The sequence below is a fragment of the Copadichromis virginalis genome, linkage group LG5 (genome assembly GCF_057382275.1).
Source record: "Copadichromis virginalis isolate Kocher_CV1m ecotype Utaka linkage group LG5, C_Virginalis_male_GT1.1, whole genome shotgun sequence".
In the NCBI taxonomy this organism is placed as follows: domain Eukaryota; kingdom Metazoa; phylum Chordata; class Actinopteri; order Cichliformes; family Cichlidae; genus Copadichromis; species Copadichromis virginalis.
Genome location: NC_140622.1, coordinates 18,983,577 through 19,004,999, shown reverse-complemented (window position 1 = coordinate 19,004,999; position 21,423 = coordinate 18,983,577). Strand labels below are relative to the sequence as shown.

General features: G+C 38.2%; 1 protein-coding gene across 8 annotated transcripts; it reads left to right on the top strand.

The window, feature by feature from the left end:
- Window positions 1–253: 253 nt before the first annotated feature.
- On the top strand, window positions 254–20,541 carry inavab (innate immunity activator b). 8 transcript variants are annotated; one of them, XM_085456424.1, is made up of 11 exons: window positions 254–551; window positions 6,713–6,813; window positions 9,118–9,195; window positions 13,536–13,669; window positions 15,595–15,717; window positions 15,805–16,036; window positions 16,122–16,175; window positions 16,419–16,719; window positions 17,376–17,531; window positions 17,698–18,397; window positions 18,700–20,541. In XM_085456424.1, the coding sequence occupies exons 3-11, from the start codon at window positions 9,141–9,143 to the stop codon at window positions 18,790–18,792; spliced, it is 1,848 nt and encodes a 615-aa protein (XP_085312550.1). In that variant the 5' UTR covers window positions 254–551; window positions 6,713–6,813; window positions 9,118–9,140; the 3' UTR covers window positions 18,793–20,541. The 8 variants fall into 8 exon arrangements, with proteins under 8 accessions (XP_085312550.1, XP_085312549.1, XP_085312545.1 ...); XM_085456423.1 differs by having other exon boundaries at window positions 9,113–9,195; XM_085456419.1 differs by lacking the exon at window positions 6,713–6,813 and having other exon boundaries at window positions 17,379–17,531.
- Window positions 20,542–21,423: the final 882 nt, after the last annotated feature.

Sequence of the window (21,423 nt, the reverse complement as noted above, 5' to 3'; positions counted from 1 at the left end):
AACAACATTTCTGTTGCAAGGTAGAAGCCGAAATCAGTTTTTGGCAAAGTGACTGTAATATATCCTTTATTTAAAAGCCACGTAGTAAATCCTGTTTATTTAGTCTATTTACCAATATAAGTAAAGACATTGCATATAAAAAAAACACAAATGGAAACACTGGAAATCAGTTTTTAGAAGATGATCACTTTTTGGCACAACGCGGTTACCATGGTATTTACTTGTTGTTGGCTCGTGTGCTAACTGTTTCCGACGGTACCTGAAGGCAGCTCGGCGTTCCTTTGCCTCAGTGAGCGCTCGGTGTATGCTTTCCAACAAAGTTAGCGGTTTGAGAACTCAGCTTCAGCTTAATGGTTGTTTTCCTGTTAATTCAAGCGGCTAGACTACACTGACGTAACGCTGGGACTCGATTCTGTTTTCTTCCACTCCTTTTTTTTTCACTGTAGCTAAAGTAAACTTCCAGCTCAAATCTGGGAGGCTGCGAGCCAATGGAGCGCAGATTGTATGGATGTAGATGAGGCATGCTGCTAGCAGGCTAACTAGCTACGAAGGTAAGAGCAAGAAAGCTAAGAATTATTATCTTACTTTAACTAGTTTTGTGAAGCATGTTGTTTATTTAGAACTGCTGAACCTAACTTAATGCTGGGTAACAGTGAGCCGAGGGTGAAAGTATTTTTGGGGAAGAGCTGACCACTGAAGCGAAGAAGTTCCTAAACTTTGAGAAACTCTAAAGATGAGGCCCAGCAAACTCAGTGCATCTGACTGAGCGAGTGGATGATACAGTCACACTCTCCTTTCTCAGTTAGATTTACTTTTATTTGTTTTTGTATTCAGTGTGTGTGTGTGTGTGTGTGTGTGTGTGTGTGTGTGTGTGTGTGTATAAACCAGTGATCCTGAAACACTAAGTATCACGGAGTCTGTTTATCTTCTTTTTTAAAATGTGAATTATTTTTTTATGTGATACTTATTTACTTTAAAAAGCTGTTTAAAAAAATATTGGTGTGTCAATTGTTTGCAAACGAGAAGTCAAGCTTGAAGGTGAACCATAAACTGTCTACAGATCCCTGACTGTACACAGAAGTTGTCGGATTGCAACATCCTCTTTGACTGGAAGAGTAAACATGTCTGATCATAAAATGCAAGCCTAATGAAGTACTTTTGCAAGCTTTTTGAAATGTGCACACAGTTTACAGAATTGTTAATACTAGGCATACTCCCAAGTTTGATGCTATTATGCTCCGATCCATGCAAAGGTTATCTCCTGTGCAGTCGTCCCATTGGTTAGTTTCTCATTTCACTTGATTGAAATTTTACCGCAGTCACACATTCCTCAGCATTGACCCAAGGGCAAAAGACAGAAGTGGCTTAACCCCTACTACTTCACTGACCCTCCAGTGCAGCAGTAATTACAAACTCATGCTGTGCCGCCCAGCATTGTTTAAACCCACATAAAACCTTAAAGTTTCCTGATGTGTCAGTCACCCCTAGTTGAGTGTTAGAGAATGAGTGTAAAATTTACTAAATGTGTGAGGCCATAAAAAACGTGTTTGGTATTTGGTGTAAATATAATATAACACTGGGATTTAAGAGATAAAGAAAACTGAAACAGAATATACTGTCATGGTAAAACCACCTTTACCAGAAGAAACACCTTTAATAGTGATAACTTGAAGTAACTTCAGGTTTCTGTATGACTCGCACCATTGAGGTTAGCAATGATCCATTTATATACAGCTCTCTTGTATCCCGCCACAGCGGTTCAATTGAGTTGAAGTCTGGACTTTGACTTTCACAAACACCTCCACAAACACCTCCACTAGACATTAGCTGTCAAGCACAGTGGCGGAGGGGTGATGATTTGGGCTTGTTTTGCCAAATAACTCCAAATAATCAAGGCGTCTAGCAGTCACCAAGTTGACCATGAACTCCTCTCTATACCAAAGTATTCTAGAGTAAATTATGAGCCCACCTGTCTGACAGCTGAAGCATGGTGAGCATTGCAGCAACACAGCAGCAAATCTATGTTAGAATGTTTGAAAAAGAAAAGAATCAAGGTTTTGCAGTGGTCCAATCAAAGTCCAGACTTCAAACCAATTTAATTAATCTAGCAGGACCTGGAGTGAGGAGAGCTGTACATAAGTGTGGGGGGGGGACTCAATGAACGGAAGCCACGTTGTAAAGATTGCAAAGAAAAGTGGGCTAAAATTCCTCCGCAACGATGTGAGAGACTGATAGTCATAAAGAAACTAAAAGTAATTTCAGGTTACTGCTACTAAAGGTGCTTCTGCCAGCTACTGAATCGTGGGTTGAACTTCGTTTTTCCACACATTGCTTCTCAATTTTGATTTGGTTTTTGTTAAATAAATAATGACACTGTGTAATATGTCATTTGTTGCTGGTTGTTTTTACCTGCTAAGGGTATACGTTTTTCCCTCTTTAACCATAACTGTATACTCATCTTTTTAATTGTAGTTTTTAATGTGTTAGGCTTGTTCCCTCTCGGCCACAATTTTAATGCTTGGTTTGCATGTGATAAACAAATTGTTCAGTGATCAAATCAGGGACTTTTCTTCTGCCAAAGTGTGCATGTAGTGTTTTGTTTAGGGTTTTTTTTTTTGTTTTTTTTTTTCTCACATGTACATTAGTTTGTTGGAGTTTGAACCAACATGAAGCTTAAGTTGGCTGCAGGCAGTGAGAAGTGTGAAGGTTTGAAACAGGATTCTCTTCCTGTGCGTTTTATTTTTTTGATTTTCTTTTTTTTTTAGGGTTTGTGGTTTATTAGTGCAGCTTAAAAAGTGTTTCACTGGCACACATTTGTCTTAAGTTTTAAAGTATTGAGGACTGGCACTTAATAATTCTGCATTGGCAGCGGCGGTCTAGCCCATGCACTTATAAAAAGGACTCAAGAATATTTAAAGAATTTGTTTTGCCAGCTGCTATGTTTCCTTTACAAAGCCTGCTCTCTGTCTCTCTGGGACTTCTGGTTTATATAAACTACCCATGATGACATCCACCAACTGGCTACCATAACTCTGGATGCTGTGTGTTTGGTATCTTTGTGGGAAACAGTTTTACTAGTCATCACATCAAGCATGATGGACTTAAACACACTGTTGGTGGACAGCTGCGATGTGACTAATGCGCTTCTGACTGTGAAATGTTACACTATAATTGCATCTTTGACTAGTTGTTAAAATGTGGCTAAACATTTCTCATTTACAGCTTTCTCTCAGTTCCTCTTAACTGTAGTTTCCCAGATCAGTGCGGGGTATTATATGGGCTCAGACGGTCTTGGAAAACCTGTGAGAATCCTAGAATTTAACAGTAGCGTTTTACACGAGTACTTAAAAAAATATGAATTAATTTCTTGTATATGATTTGATGCTGTTTTGTTGTTGTTTTGTTTTTGTATAATGTGCTGCTGTATTGTACTAACAGGCGCTGGTAATAGGTAGGGATGCTTCATCACTACTAATTTGATCATTATTCTCATGGCATTATTTACTCATTAACTATGGATGCATTCATTTAACTTTATAACTGATCTTTGATTTTCCTTGAGCCTTAAATATTGTGTATTTTCAGTTGTTAAGTGAGTAAATCTTAACTAAACATGCAATAGGGAAAAAGCCATTTCTATAAAGAAATGAGGTGCACACATATAAAGTAAAAGATGGGCGTACCCACTGTAGGTTTGACCAAAAAAAAAAAAAAATCTAAAGCCTCATATTAATAGATACTAAAATTAATATCCAATTAAGATCGCCATTTGCAGCTGTACAATTTCACCTCACTGCTGCTGGATGACAGACACAGGAATTTCAGTGATCAGTAAAGCTTCTGTTTCAACAACAGTGAAGTATTAAACTGTTATTAGAAATGTTAACCTGGCCTGTGCACACTTTATCCATTTAACTGTTAGCAATTGCCCGATAGCGACATTATCATCATGTTGTCATTGGGAACCTGGAGGGTTGCTTGCTGTGCAGAGCAGCGAGGAAATCAAAGTAGAAATAAAGAGTGAAATCCAGAGCAGAACAGCAGAATCAGACAGGTTTCATGCCTGAAGAGCGGAGCTGAGGATGTAAAAAGATGCAGACTGAGACAGAGCAATGTGAACGGTGGATGACAGGCTGCAGGCACATGTGGACAAGATGATTAACTTTGACTTTTTTTCCTTTACAATAATTTATTAAAATGTTTGTTATTTTGTTGTAGCCAGCTGTGAGGTCAGTTTTAAAATGCAGGCAGTGGCCGGTGGTTCAGTCTTTCACAGTGAACATAACACAACTAACACCACACTTTAAATGTTAGGTGTTGTGTTGTTTTCTGTACCTTTTTTTTCTAAGTAGGTTCTAAAATATATTTAACTTCATGATCTCTAATGAAGTTTTCCAATTTTAAAATGTAATCTTAAATACTAATTTTGTTCAATCTAACTTATAATTTGGATAATTAAACATTAAAAAATGAACACTTTCTAAATATCAGTTCATTCCTTCTGTTTTTGCTTAAGGGGAACAAAATCTTTGTCGTGATATTGAAAATGCTGTTGAGTGTCGAGTGTTTTCCTGTGTATCGGTATCGAGTTTGTAATTCTAGTATTGTGAAAACGCTAACCCTCTATGACATCAACCAGTGGTTTCTGAAGCCCTGTTTTAAAGCCTCGAGATGATGATGTCACTATTTTGGTGTTTTGAAAGCCGATTCGATGAGAAACCACACACTTATTGGCTTCTCAGTAAGTAAATAGCCAGGGGGTTATTTATCCAAACTAAACTTCGTGCTTTATTCAGTATGACATGAAATTAGTGACTTAACCCATAAACTCATATGTTTACTGATGTTGGGGTGATGTTTTCCCATAGATGTCTATAGGAGTCAAGGTCACTGGTGGAAGTTAAAATGAATACATATTTAAGGGAATTCCATGTTGCCTTTACTTTGCAGACCTGGAAGCTATGCCCATGTTTAATACTGTTTATGAGTGCGCTTTGAAAAAGACAAAATCTCAGCTGACTGAAGTAGGTGGTAAGCACTGTTCCCAACTACAACCTTTATTTGCATTATTATTAGGTCAAACTAATGCATCTAATATAGCTTAATATAGTCATACAACTAATACATCTAGTGCTATAATAAACCATAAAAAAGGCTGTTGAACTCATATTTATTTAGCCTTAAAATAAATGGGATGGGCAAACTGTCAGAAAGACCTGTCTGATCAGTTGAGCCACATGAGAAACTAGATTTCCTGAAATTCCCATTTAGAAAACATTTGAAGTCTATTAGGCTGCATTACCTAATAGGCTTAAACCTTTTGATACTGCAGAAGAATTGTGTTTTAAAAATCATTTAGCTTTTGTTTTTGAAGGAGACACCAAATATCGTCTGTTTGTGTATGCAGTTTTCCACGTGAAAGGATAATTACCACTTATTTCTTAAACAGAAATCTATGCATTTTCCTGTTATTTCTGATCATTTGATATACAAAAATGTAGGTTATACTTGATTAAATGAATCCTAAATGAGCAAAAGCATTTAAATGGGAGGAGGGTATTTTTCCTGGTTCTGAGGTGCTCAGAAATCTTCAGTGCAGAAAAACCCACCTAGTCAAAGGCAAACTTGAAAGTCTGACATGGCTTAGTATCTGTGAAATGTGTTGAGTAGTGCTCACAGTGTGAAGTCTTAAGTGTAGAAGTCACTGAACCAAAACCTTGCTGCTTTCTCGGTGCCATGTCATTTAAGATCTGATCCCCGAGTGTCTGGGAATTGCTGGACCTTTTTGCGGGTGTCTGAGCACCAACATTCCTGGAAAGCCAAACTGAATATTGAGATTCAGAATGAATGTGAACCATGCAAAGCAGGTGCTCTGTAAATCACGTGAACTATGCCAGTACCATTTGTTTCCCTCTTTTCAGTGCAGGAGGAAAGAGGTGGATGCAAAAAAGCCTCTGTATGGGTAGACCGGAAGTAGGTAGACAGGTGGGGGAAGTTTAAGGGGACACACGAAAATCTATGCTAGTAAAGTTTTAAATTCATGATTGCGTGTTGTTGTTGTTTTTCTCTGCTTTTAATCAACCAGGAGATGGCAGTAAACATGCACTGACTCTGGTGTTCTCATCTTTGGTCTGTACTACCTCAAACTCTCACAGTTATTAGGAATAGTTTATAATGATCATAGTGAGAAAATAGAAGCCCAACTCTGTGAGCGAGTCATTTAAATGCAGTTATGAAGTCATAGAGTCATTTAAACCAGATATGAGCTCTGTCCCACAAACAAATTTCCAGCCCTTAAACAAATCACAGTGAACCAGGATCTTTGACTGCTGCAATCCAGCTGCTGATAAGGATAAACTTACTAATAAATAATGAGCTCATGATTAATCTCTTGAATGACTTTGGTGCTAATTAATCTTTTGGTCTATAAAATGTGAGAACAGAAATTTGCAATTTTTTGAGCATGAAAATAGTATGTTTTTACTTTTTTGTTTTGGCTAATAACAAAAAAAGTCTACCGTCTATTTTTTTTTTTTTTAACAATTTGTTTATCAATGAATTAAAGTGTTATTGTCAGGGGGCCAATCGATATTGCATTTGTCATGAGACGCACGTTTCAGTCAAAGATGGCCCCACCCATCTGTAAGTGGACTGATAAGAGCATGAAGTGACTTGTAATTTCTCGGTGTGTTGGTCATTGTTGTTGACACAGTTTCAAGCTCACACAGGAGTCGAGTTATGTGATACCATCTCAAGTGTTCAGCCCTCGCTGTCCGAGGCCACACCTCTTCAGCAAGCAGCGCTTTCTTAGCGGTGAGTCTCTCGCTCCTGCCCAGATTCTGTGCGGCTCAGGTTTTGTGTATCGCCGTTCAAGTTGGGAATTCTGTTGGACACTTTTCACTGGTTGGATTTTTGAGTTTTCCATGAAGTAAAGTAAGTTTGTTTGTTTTTTGTTTTTTTGTCCTAATGACATTCTTCATAAAACCTACAAACGTCCATGTGCGTTAACTTGGATTAATGTAGAATATCTGTAATTGTACTATTAATGTGAATGCTTATACACAATGAAATTCTTTTACTGAAACTGTTAATTAGTTGTCCTCAAGGATGTAAAGTTGTTCAAAAAATATTACAAACAAGAAAAATGTGTTTTACCGGCAGGTAAATCACACCAAACCAAATGCCTACCTGTAAACACTTGACAAGTTTCAGTTCGCTTGCAACTGAGAATGCAACTTCATCCATGCGTGGAGGATAGATGAGTGCAGATTATTTCCTGGGGATTTTAACTTGACTTCAACTTGCCAAGTGGGAAACGGAAAACTCAAAAATGCTCCAAGGCATATAACTGGACTCCCCAGATTTTAATGTAAAGGATATGCTTTGGTGTATTGTTGGAAATGAAAATCAACGTTGAATAATCATACCGTTGATTAAAATGTCTCAGAATAAAGCAGACTAATTGTTTCAGTAACTGAATTGTTTGTACTGACATTATTTGGGCTAATAGAATTAGTGGTGGCTGTTAAGGCTTCATTGAAAGAACATTGATTGATCAGTCCAGTGGTTCTGAAAGGGGCGTCTTTGGCATACTTTGCTATAAATCTTAAAGTTTTGCTGCATCATTTAAGTCCATTTCCACAGATTTGGACCATTAATGTGTATAAAATGAGAATGCTGTGTTCGTTGCTCCCTCCTTGGTTATCTCTGGGCTAGAAACTGATAAGATTGTGACACATCGCTTTAGTCTCGTTCACTTCTCTCAGGGTTGTAACGAGCTGTTCCTGCTGCTGTGCAGCGTTGTTTATTAGTCAAACAGCTAAATCAGTGTTAGGATTATGGAGATATCCTTGGCAAATCTTCTTCCCAGTAAGGGGTCTGTTTTGAGGCCCAATTAGAAGTGGGTTTATTTATCATTTTGACTTGCATGTACTTTAACAGTATGCAAGTGTAGTTAAAAACAAAAAACTGTTGTGTACTGTGTATGATTATGTTGGTCCAGACAGTCGCATGAAATTTGGTGGCACTCCTGACCTATGGATTTTAAAGATTGTGTCGGTGTATCTGCCAAAGATGTGTGGCTGCGTCTATTTATTTATTTATTTTAATTGCTTGGTTTGAGATGTCAGTGCTCAGTGATGAGGTGGCTTTTTACTGTTTTGCTGTAACTGTGCAAAAACACCTGGCAGTTATCTGTGATTCAGAGGTGTGGAGGTAACAGTCACAGGTTTGTGGATGTATGTCATGGTTATGTCATTTTTAGAATAGGATAAGATAATGGGATACTTTTATTTTTATTTAATTATTTTTGAAGATCTCTGCATGTTTCCTGGTGTTTACCCAATAGATCGACTAACATTAAACTGGTTCTTGTATGACATAGCTGACTTTACCTTGGGTAGTTGTTCCTTTGCTTTCTAGTCTTAGCTGAAGTTAACCAAGCCTGTGTGCTGGAATGCAACCACAGTGGCATTCCTCTGTTCACTCAGTTAATTATTAAACTTCCCAGTTTTTATTTGCCACCAGATGGATTTATAACTCATGCATTGTGAGCCAGCTATGACACGGAGTGAGTTAGTGGCAATCATGACATCAGAGCTTAACAAACAGGCCGTCACAGGAAACACCCTAGACTTGACAACACATATGTGTACTCATGCTACACAAACGTGTGCTGTGGAAGACTGTGACTACACCTGTCTAAGAGTTCAAAGAGGCAAGTCACACCTGAATCACTTAAGTAACAGGTCACAGATTACGTAATGGGCGGTCTTTGCGAAGCTTGTGTGTTAATGATGTTTTCCTTGGTTTTAGGTTTTTTGTTTGTTTTTAATTACGCTATTGGTTTTATTTGAAGCATAATGTCTAGTTATTTAGGATTATTCTCAGTTTTTTCTCCTTGCTGTTGGATTATCTTAGGTCGCAGGCTTTGTGAATAAACTCCCAAATTCTGTATCAAATTTGCCAACACTTGCTTTGTCCAATTCAGGGCTATGACACTAAAAAGAAAAAGAAAAAAAGAGGCTGTCACTTTAAATTAAATGAAAATGAAATTCTTACTTACGTAACAGAAGGACATGGTATGTGACATTATCTTTTGCCTCCACTGAAGAACAGGAACAGGAAGACCATCTACTGACATGGAGGGGAACGGGGAGATCAGCGACACTGACAGCGGCATCATTCTTCATTCAGGTAAAAACAAACAAAAAATCAGTGTTTCAGCATTTATTTATTTTTAAATGTCATAGCACGCTTAGTAAAAAAAACTATGCACTCTAATCATTGCACATTGCAATATGATCATTACATTTGATATAGAGTTGAGATTTCAAACTGTTCCCCTGAGTCTGTGTCAGTATAGAACAGCTACAGGCAGGAGGAACAAACTGGGCAACTTTAACAACCTCAAATGCTTTCATTAATGTGAAAGTAGGAAGTAGAGTTAAGTGCTAGACAGAGATGACAGTTGTAACTCAGCATGAAAAAGCCATGTGAAAGACCACTTTTAATTTCTTCACCTTTTTTTTTGTTTCCTCGCATTTCAAAACAACTAACATACAAAGAAACTAATTTCAGTAATGACTCTTTGTTGTTCTGTCTTTTAGTTTTTCACTTGTTTTTTTTTTTTTTTTTTTTACTTGAAGATGTCAAACCGTGTCCATTCTTTGAAATATTGTGGTTTAGTAACAATGCGAATACTTAAAACTATACAAAACTGTCAGTCAATTACAATCCACACAGCTTTATTTCCACAGGCTGAAGACTGAAAAGTCATCGGCCTCACTAACTGACTAACTAGTCCAGGGGTGTCAAACTCAAATACACAGTGGGCCAAAACTCAAAACTGGAACAAAGTCGCGGGCTAACGTTAATATTTATTGAAATATATTTATTCCTCCAGATATAAGAATGAATCTTTTCTTATGGACTCAAACACGTTTTGCTGAAAAACTGAATATGGAACAAGCAAAGCTTAATACTAAACAATATATATATATATATATATATTAGCTGTATAATACCAGTAGGCCAGCTCTAATAGTAATTTGGTTTGGCTTCACGGGCCAAATGTAATTAGGCTGCGGGCAGTTTGCTGGGCGAGGACCTGTAACACAAGAGTGCTTCGTTTGCAATTTATACGGCAGTAAACTACTTTTTTTTGGGGGGGGGGGTGTATTGAGAAATGCAAAAAGAATCATCTGATTTCAAAGGTAATGGACCTTTGCAGTAAGATGGAGTAAACTTTGTTTGACATACGGTACAAGGTCAGGATCTATGTCAATCTATGTCCATGCAAACTCCATGAATCCCCTCTTTTTAACGGTGTGTTTCGATCATTACCAGTGAACGGATGCAGAATTAAAGCACTTTGGAAGATTCTTTTGATACACCCTGTATTGCAGACAGTTAAAATAAGATCAACACTGTAACTACTGGAAAGTACGGTTGTTCTTGATTGCATCATTGCAATGATTCTCATCTGCGTCTTTGCTTGGTTTTTCCCATGCAGTGTGTCAATTATCAAAATGGTAATAGACTATTTCGACTTGAAACAGGCGTTGAAACCCACATCTGACCTGTAAAGCATAAAGTCATTTTTCCCAGTAAAGCCTTGCTTTTGCCGTAAACGAGTGCTGAAACTGAGCAAACACATCAAACCAGATAAATTTATTACAGCACATGCTTTCAAGTCACTCTTAGTAAAACCTAAAGTATATTGTATTTTTAAGCAACAGTGTCGATGATTTCTTGAGATCACTGCTGACTTAGCAAAACAGTATCCTTTTAGAAAATAACAGAATTCATCCAAACATGGACTTATACCCTGGTAGCAGAAAAATCAGTTATGTTCTCGATAAAATAATCTCCACTAACTTTTCACTTTTAAGAAGTCATTCCTTCCCATTCAAGGTCAGGTAGATGTTATCTACCAAGTTAAACAAACAACAGGATGAAATCAGTGCAGCAGAGACCATAGTTTTCATTCTTCCCATTCATGGAAACCTTTTGCTGCCTACAACCTACACAATGCAACTGCTGCTGACACTTGGGTCAGAAATTTGGACGGTATGCTTGTAGTAGCCATTGTATTCAGAGATGTAAACAGAGATGAGGAATAGCTAAAAGAGGTTATGTCTGCCTAACTCTATAACCACTTTTTTGTTTTATTTACACATGAAAGCATCTTATTTCAGTTGTTACAGTTCCATAACTTTAGGGTCAATTCAAACAACTTTGTGAGTTTTGAAATATGAGTAATGCCCCTTAGGAGGACATAATGATATGTAAAAACATTTTCACTTGTCAAGATCTAATAATATCTTGTAACAGTGAGTAAATAGACATTTTTGTTATTGAACAACTTTAATAAATATCCAGCTACAGCTTTCATGAATTTGGTGCAGTAGGAATGAAGTCCAACAATGCAGCGCACATACTGATCATAGCAGAGCAGGGCGAGTTGCTTGTTGGTCACAAATGCAGGGTGGAAGAGGTTAAACAATTTGCCTGCCCAAAGGCGCAACTGGGCATTTTAAGTTCAGCCCTGGTAAACATGCGGGTCTTTGTATTCTGTCATTTTTGGGGGAAGGATTGCCACAGTTTACTTCAGGGTGTCAGTAAAGTTGCCTCTCCACTTTGGTTATCTTCCTCACAGTATCATATAATTAACGGCAAACATTAGCTGTTTTGTTTTTGCACACACATTAGTTTCTGCTGATTTGCTGTGGCCCCTCTGAAATTCCTCACGCCCTAATTGAGCCGCATGATCTTTGTTCTATACAATGAAAAAATGTCACACCAGAAAGAATAGGGTGATTATGACTGTGAGGAAGAGGAATTTCTCAGCCTATTGTAGTGCTGTCACTCTTTTTTTCTTTTTTTTTTCTCCTGTCGCGCCTCATATGTTTGTCAGTACCTGCAGGGATTCTGTTAATAATCTCTGAAGGTATGTGGTGCTTAATGGATGATGCCTGAAACCACTCCCATAAGCCGGAGACCTAATGGCATTAGTCACCAAGGCTACAGACAGCACCAGTCGAACGCTCGCGTTGTTTATAGTTACAGAGAAGCTGACGGTTATTTTTCTTCAGTGTTACTAATTAAAACAGCAGATAAAACAAAGGATTCGTTCTTCTGTCCACTGTTATTGTTGCTTTTAGTTTCAGTGGCCTCCATTGTTAATCTGCTTCAATGATATGACTGAATAGATTTACAGACATAAAAGTATACATCATAAACAACCCTTTTATATACACACCAGGAAAAAAACTAGATTTAAACGGCACAGTACAGATAAAATATGTGAGTACAATTGAATTTGTATCTCCATAGTAGTCTGACTTCTCTGTAAGTATGACATTGAATGATTTTTAGTGTCTTTAATCAGTTTCTTGTTTTTGTGGTGAATTTCTTTTAAGATCCAGGCATTTTTGTGCACACAGAGTTGTCACTTTAGCACAACACATTTCAGAAGCAAAATGAGGATGGTGCTGAAACCACACATCTGCAACACAATGTCAACAGAAACTGGGCATGTTAAGCTTCACAAAGGCGGGAGTTGTTGCAGGACTCTTCTTTGGAATCGAATCAAATTTGTCTTGGTTCAGCCAATGAACCAGCAACGTGTATGTGCTTTGGTATCTTTAAGAAGAGCTGACTGTTTTTTGTATTTACCTTTATGAGTGATGTCAAATATCAGGTGAAAATAATTAAATATTGTGTGTTTTAGACGATTCACTGCTTTTCATCTATTTTCCTTTAGTTTATTTGGACAGGTTTATTTGAGTTCTTTAGCCATCCATCCATCCATCCATTCATTTTCTGCTGTTATTCCGTTTTGGGGTCACAGGCCCACCACATTTTATGAAATTAAATTCAAGATGTTTTAAAAGTTGGAGGCTGACTCATCAGGCTGTGAATCTTATGGCTGTCCCTGTTTGACCTCCATTGGAGTTGGACAGTAGCATGCTTAGATGTTTCTTTAGCTCTGAAGTTTACTATTCCTCTCCCTGCATATGTGTGTAATTATTGTACATGTTGTGTAACCGCTGTTAAGATTTCAAATCTCGGTCTAAGATTTCAAATCTCATTTTTCTCGGGTGTTCTTGGTAGTGTTTCTGTCATCTTGCTGATACACAATGACAATCATCACTGAGTTTCTGCTTAAGTTACAGTTGTCACAGGTGCTTTTAATTACTTTTTTTTCTTTTGGATTTAAGTGTCATTGGAGATTTAAGCTTTTGCTTTACCTTGTAAAGTCTTAACCATCAAGTAACTGACAGAAAATTATTTTTCTTTGAAAGTGGAGTGTTTATTGAACCTTTTAACACATTTTTCTAAAAAAAAAGAAAAAAAGAAATTAAATATATCTCAGATTTTTCTGGGGGGGAAAAATCACATCGATGATGCTGAGGTCCCAAAAATACATGCATTAAATATAATATATTTTGTATTTATTATGTATTTAAATAAAGAAATACATGAATGTCACATCATCTCAGATTTGTTCATATGCTCCTTTGCTATTGCAGGGTCTGACAGCCCAACAACCCACACAAAGGATGTGACCACACACACACGGGCCATAAAGATCAAACACCAGGAGCTCCAAGAGAAGTTAGAGATGTGCATACATGAGCTGAGGAAACTGTGCATCCGAGAAGCTGTAAGTAACGCTTACTCCACTGGTCATCCACAGATCAACCGTTTAAAACCTGGCGAGGCTGCATATCACAATGAAACATGTCACAGAACAAATGAGTCACATCTAATTCATCTCTTCATTAAAGTCTTAATGGTTTAAGTAGATCTACACAAAGTAAAGACAATTGTTAGGAAATTAAGCAAGCTGTCACAAGTACAGCTTTTGCTCACACTGGAAGCACACTGCAGATGATTCAGCCTCCGTTTATGAAGGATTAAAGTGGTGGGGCAGTTTTCTTGTTATGTTTTCGTGTTAAGTGACCTGCAGGAGGGACATTTCGTGTTTGTTTAATGACAATATTGGTAGCACAAGTGGATGCACAAATATGTATGAATGCAAAGTGACTGAGGATGGGACGCTAATGCGAAATCACAGGACAGTCATAGGTTGCAGTTTTTACATGCTCCATTTCCAAATCAACCCTTCCATCCTTTTTAATCACTTATCTAATACATGGTTGCAGATGAGCTGGAACTGATCAACAATCACCTCTGGTTTTAAAACCAGAGCGACGGGCAGTTAGGAGACCCTGGTTAGAGGATCACAGCTAGTTTTTGTTAGCAGCCTAGCTGCTATATTTTGCACCAGTTGGAAATAATCTATGAAGGACTGAGAGATGCAAAATTGAAAAGTGAATTGCAATAATCAAGGCAGGAGAATATTAAAGTGTGAACTAAAAGTTCCAGGAGATTGAATGACAGTAAAGGTTTGATTTTTTTTTTTTTTTTTTTTTTTGTGAGTTGAAGTAAACAAGATCTGGTACACTCTGGTCAGGTCTCCAGTCCATCACAGAGAATTTTCAAATCACAGGAAAAGATATGAAATTTTAGCCGATTTCAAAAGTGAGTCATTCAAAATAGTTCAGTGCCGCAGTGAGACTGAGACGTCATCTCAGCTATTCTCTCTTTTCCTTTTAGGCCATTTAAAAGGAATAAGGCCAACACCAATTCTAACTAATGCATTTTCATGGTTATCTCCGTTATCCATCGTACCTGTTCTGTTATCCCATTTCCTTTCAGATAGACCGTGGAGAGAAATCAGTCCATGTAATGTGGCTGTAGTGTATGAATGCATTATAGCTGTTAAAGACTTTTAAGCAGTTTCAGCCTCAGTTTGGATCCAGCATGAGACTTTTTTTCACGTCGTTATTTTTCATGTTAAGTCTTTTCTCTTTTCTATGAAATGAAATCTAGAAATTTCCCAACTGGACACACAGATTCAGGCATGTTCATGACGTGCATGGGTGCTCCGGGGTAAAATCCCAGGCCAGATCATTCTTTCCTGCTGACACTTGGGCAAGGCAGTCCTGTTGGGACATGCTCTAGGCGAACTAATGAGAGTCATGATACCTCTCCCAGAACTCGGTGACAAAAGAATAAGTAAGCTCATTGGCTACACGTGAGATTTTGTCTGTCTGTAAAGGCGGTTGACTTTGAGTAACTCAAAGTACGAGCCTCTTTTGTCTGATCTTTAATGAAATCGGAAACAGTGCTTTGCTTTTCTCTGGGTTCAGTGAAGACACGGGTACTTAATACAGTGGGAAAGTGAAACCCAAAGAATGTGTTGTGAAAGAAAATCTCTGCAAATGCAAAATTGTGCAACCACGTCTCTGCACCTATAAGTCTGAACATGTAAAGAGATAAGAGGTAGATACTTGTACACCATTTCAGAACTACAACATGGAGATGGTTGAGTAAACTGAATGGGGAAAAAAAACTGCCAGGAACAAAACTGAAGAGATTTATCGGTGTTGATTTTTAAAAGAAGCCTTGTTTTGATTGACCATTTAACCAAGCTTCTGTGTATCCTTATAAAAATAAACTTTCATTCATGCTGAGATGTTGCTTTAGGGACATTTGGATTTTAATTAGTTACATATTGTTTAGGAGCTGACGGGCCGGCTGTCAGAAGATTATCCTCTGCAGCCAGGAGAGAAGGCCCCGCAGGTTCACCGCCGCGTTGGAGCTGCGTTTAAACTTGACGAACTCAAAATCCCTCGAGGAGCAGAGGTATAAGCCAAATTTGGAGACTGCACAATGGAATAGTGTCCTCTTGTTGTTGTCTGTCTCTCTGCTAAACTGCCGTAACCTTTGCAGGATTCAAAATTGAGTTCAGTCGACGCTTCTCTAGCGCTTCAGATGAAGATATATGAAGCTGCACGGAAGCTCTGTGAAGAGGAAAACTTGAGCAAGTCTGTGAGGAAGAGCCGCCTGCAGCAGTGCAAAAGAGAGGAGAAGAAACTCGAGCATCTACAAGAGACGGCCTTCAGCCTTCGACTGGAGCATGGCCGATCATCACCACTCCCTGCCCTCAGTGTTACGCAACAAGGTAAGGTGACAATTCAAATCATAACGGCTCTTCATAGAAATGTTTAATTTTAATACTGAGTGTCTTTCGGTTTTGTTTTTTTTAGATCTTGGCACATCTGATGACAGCTCTCTATCTGATTCTGTTGTGCAAGATGAAGGTAAGGTTTTTGCTTATTTCTTTGAAAGCACTTTTTTCCTTCTTTCATTTTCTTTGGTTTAAAACCCTCACAGAGTTTATTAGATGACTAGTTAACCACAGAAACTTCACGAGAATTCAAATGTTTCCTAAATAGTGTCATTCACAAAGGTAGAGAGTCTGTGGTGACAATAAATGTTATCCATGCAAAATTCTTTACCATGCGCATCATTTGTGGGGGGGGGTTTGTTCTGTTTTTTCCTAGAAGTCACAAGTCAGTCTTCACAGCCTTCTTCAGGACTCCCTTATCCAGCAGAGACGGATCCTCCCCAGCTGCTCCCTCTGTCCACGCAGTCTTGCGTGGATGGCGCCTACATTTCTCCATGTGTGACTCCGCAGTCCCTGCAGCTGAACCTGAGTCACTCTCCCCATCCAAGCGTTGACTTGAGCTTTACCTCGAGGCCAGCGTATGACCTTCCTCCCATCGAGCACTCCCCATGGACCGAGTCAAGTCTTGACCAGCCCTACCAGAAGAGCAAGAAGTCGCACTCGTCCGTCAAGATGAGGTAACCCAGGCTATCCATTATAACTCCTTTCCTGTTTATCAAGTTGTGAGGATTGGAATTGGAAACACAAATTATGATTTGTGATGTTATGTAAACGAACGTTGGATTCTTTGGAAGGAATCCAGTTGGATTTTTTCCAAAGAACCCGACGACCAAATGAGATTTAAAAAAACAAAAAAACATCCTTTCACTTCTAAAATCTAAAAGGAAACTGTTAATTAACACGTTAACAGTGTAAGAAATTCCTTTACTTCAAAACAGGTCATCTTCATCTACTTTAGAGAAGCCATTTTTAAAAAGTAACCTTGTTTTCACTACAACCATTAATGCTCTGAATTAAATAGAACATGTCAATACTGCCATTTGTTTTTGCAGCAGTCAGTGTGCAGAGCCAACTGTAACTCTTTACATAATTATATATAGAAACTCCTGCCCCTGATAATGTGTATTCTTCTATTTGTTTTCATTTCTAAAAGGAACAATTGCTGTTTGCCACAGTATTAAATCACTCAATGTTTGACATGTCAAAATGCATTTATCAAAGTGTGTGTGCGTGTATATGTCCACACTGTCCACCCTTCATGTAGTACCCACATTAACCATTCATAAGATATATTGTTATATTAATTAATTACTCTCCTATGTTGTGTGTTCAGCAGCCCAGCCAAACCTGAGTCTTTGCCACCCTTGGAAGCTTGTTTAGCACAGTTGGCTCTGCCTGTTCAACTTTCCCATCTAAAGCTGAGTCGCACCCAGTCAAACAGTACACCCTCCACCCCAGAGATGCGAGTGCACAGACAGCTCTCCCTCAGGTAGCTATACCTCACACACATCTGCATGTTGAAATTGCACCCTGTGTGGTGCTCCTTTACAGAATGGATTATTTAAGAATATAGTTAAAGTTATTTAAGCCTCACGCAGTTTCTTTGCAAAGTAGCTTTGTTATTGTGTTTGTTATAATTATTGTGGTTTGCACAGGCTGTCCTCTCCTGACTCTGCATTTGAAAAGGAGCGCGGTCGCCCCCGAGGCCCGAGGAGGCGACTGACCGAATACTCAATAACTTTACCAGAGACTCCATCTCCTACACTGAACTACAGAAGCCATGCTAGCTCTGAGGACAGCAACTCTGAAAACTCGTTTCCTTCTTACAATAGCTCCCCGTGTCGGGAATTGACCGGTGATTTGCCCAAACAATTTCCATCTGCATTCCTGCTCCCCAGCCCAGTTGGCAGCTATGGACCTCAAGCTTTCCCGCATGCTGGCTTTTACCGTAATCCCCGGCAGCAGCCCAGTCCTGGTATTCCAAAAGCCTATTACAATGAAGAACTGATCTACAATGAGATGGATATACCACGGAGCTATTTCCCCCAGCAAGCTCCTTGTTCCTCGAATAGATATGATTATAGATATAAAGACACTGCAGTACCTCACCAGCGAGTACAGAGGCCTTTTGCTCCTGATATTAGAATCACCCCGCCAGCAAATTGGGACCATCCACACTGCCACGCTAATGGTCTCCCACGACAAGCAGTGAACGAACAGCTAAAGTCGTGGCACAGACGCAGTCAGCAAAGAGCGCCCAGGTCTCGTTCCCTTGACAGACAGGGAGCAGTGCGGATGAAAAACGTGTTTGTCGGAGAGTCGCCCTGCTACCAAACTCAGCAGTACCATGAGCAGGTAAATGAGCTAAGCTTATTCTTGTTTTCAAAGCATTTCATTCTGCTTTCTTTAATAGAGTCATAAGTAGGTGAGAAATTGAACAATACGTAAATGCTGATATGATACAGACAAAATGTTTGCATTGTGATGATCTGACACAGTAACACTGTTCACCTGTCTCAGTTTTTAAATGCTGGCAGCTGTTTGAAGTGAAAGTGAACAATTACTTTGTGTTGCTGCGACAGGGAGAATACGCTGCTTTTCACTGCTGTACGTACGTCTCAAAATGTTCATCTTTTCTTTCTGTTGATCATTTCCAGGTTATTCAGAGAGGAACTCTCCACAGAGCTGTAGAGGGTGCTCAAGGCCGCTGGTTTGGAGAGGACGCCTCTCACTTTTACAGCCAAGTATAAAGAGAAGAAACTTGGATGCCAAACTTAACTCTGTTAATGTAAAGGCAGCATATTTTCCCATTATACCAAAGTGAGATAGAAAATTGATATAGAGGAATTTTTTATTTCTAAAAGGACTTCTCATGAAAGTTTTTGTTATCCTGGAGTAAAAAATTGGAGCGTCTTACAAAACAATGTTACATGGCACAGCACTAACTATAGTTTCCAGGTTACCATAAATCAGACATCCTCAGAAATGTGAGTGCAGTGTTTGTTTGATTTTCTTTGTTTTTTGGCCATTTTAATATTTATAGGTTAAGCATTGATCTGAATGCCAGTGAATTACTATTAATGAAGCAGCCAGCTAAATTTAGGTCAATCCATTGATTAAACCTTGCAGGTTTCTTATCATTCCTTCACATCTGAAGCAATCGAACAAAATGAAAAATGGAGGAAGAGATGACATGAGATCCTACAAAGAATCAGCTACCAAAATGTGCATAGTGTAGTCAGATGTAAAGTTGTATTAGAAATGAATCTGGGATGAATTGATAATGCCAGATTGGTATTGAACTACCTTAGGTACTTTAGATCCACACTAACATGTTTTTGTTTTAAAACACAATGGATGTGCGTCCTGCATCTATAACATGCAGAATTAAACAGGGTTAAAAAAATAATGCTTTATGGTGCCTTAAATGCAGTAATGTGGACATGATGTATAAATGTATTTAAAACAAGAAAATACACGTGTTAGCACGGCCTTAATGTAACATAGATGTGGTTATCTCTAGCTTAAAACAAACCAAATAATTAATCATTTTGAGAAATGTACCCCCAGACAGAGAAACTAAGTTTCTGCTGTTTGCTAGTTGGAAAACTAATATACTCATTTTCATTCTACCTGTATGAAGGAAAGGAGTCTACCGTCAAAATAATGTAAATTAGCAACACATCCTTTAATTGTGTGTTTGGGTTGTTGTTGTTTTTTTTTTTTATCATGATGCCTGAGATTAATGAAGTCACAGTTTTACTGAACTTGTGCTGCTTTATTTCAAGATCCCAGGTTTGACCTCTTTATCACATACTTATGCAGGCAAATTTGTCTCAGTGTTATACTTGTTACAACTGGCACAGCTACAGAAACATTTGACTTGAATTAACAGACTTAATCAGCTAGTTGAAACTAGACACTAACTCATCCATGTGGGATGGTGGCAAATTGAGCAGAGGCTTGAGGCTTGGCAGCTATTAGTGTGCCAAATTGTAATGTTTTGAACTTATCCGTGCCTTTACCTGCGTCTGAGAGAGCAGCTCACTAACCTTTCTGTTAGCAGCAGTAATAGTTTGACACTGAGGTAGACACAAACACTCCAAGCCCACCACTCTCAACCAAACAAACTTCAAATAATAGATATTTGAGAATCCGAGTCATGTAGAGCGAATTCAGCTACAGATACACACTGACTGGTCTCTCACAGTAATCTATTTATCTTAATTTATTGTGATTTGCACCACTGGACCTGTGAAAAGTCAGACTTGAAATTAAATAAAATATGGACCAGAGTTTGCAAAACGAATCAGGTGTCTAGTTTACAAAAAGAAAAACAGACCACAATCATGTTACCCTTTGTGTCTCTTTTTTTACTGTCTTTTTTATTTATCATTTACAGTAGTTTAAGTGGAGTTATTGTGTTATGTTTCTGTTTTAAAAAGAAATCTGTGAAAGTGTTTTCCCTGTGGAGATAAATAAAGATTATTGTTTGAGTATTGTTGAGTTTAATTAGCTTATATTGTGTGTTGTGACGGAATCTTTGTAATACAAATACTTCCTGAAGACATTCTGACATGTCAAGGTAGAAAAAAAATGATGTAAATGTACGCAATTATGGCCATATCGTTGCTTGAATTATTAATTTTCAAGATGCTGGCTCACTATCACACTCTCTGGTCGTCCTCGGACACAACTGATCATGTGCCTTTTGTGCCATTTACCTTTGAAAGAGCAAGGATGGCATACGATCATACAAAATATGACTGAGAAATAAGAAGAGGAGCTAACAAAATATTAATTATGAAGTTAAGTGTTTTGGTTTTACATTTAGAGTAAATGTGCTGATGCTAGAATTTTTATATAAACTTCACAAATACAGAAAACGATGTGAGATGAAGTAACACACTACTTAGTCATTTATGATTAAAGACATCCTCATTAATGTGAGTGGAATGTTTTTGTTTTTCTTTGTTTTTTGGACACTTTAATATTTACAGGTTAAGCATTGATCTGAATACCAGTTACTATTAATTACTATTAACATTAATTATTATTAACATTGAAGGGAGAAACCCAATTTGATAAACTGTAAATAGAAAATTTTGCATTAATATTTGAGACATTACCCATAACAGCAGGTGTTTTATATCTGAGATGGTAAAAAAAAAATATTACCATGTATATTCTTAGTGTTTCCAAAAAGCTGCACAAGTCTACTTTTAATCCCTCTGTCATAAAAGGCTGATGGGTTATTATCATCACCGCCTGGCAGGCGGCGTGGACACCCACATTTGTGGACATGATAACTGGTAAACGAGGCAACGTTAGGATTTTTAAATTGCTACTGTAGATGCAATAACTGAAAATTACAATTTTGG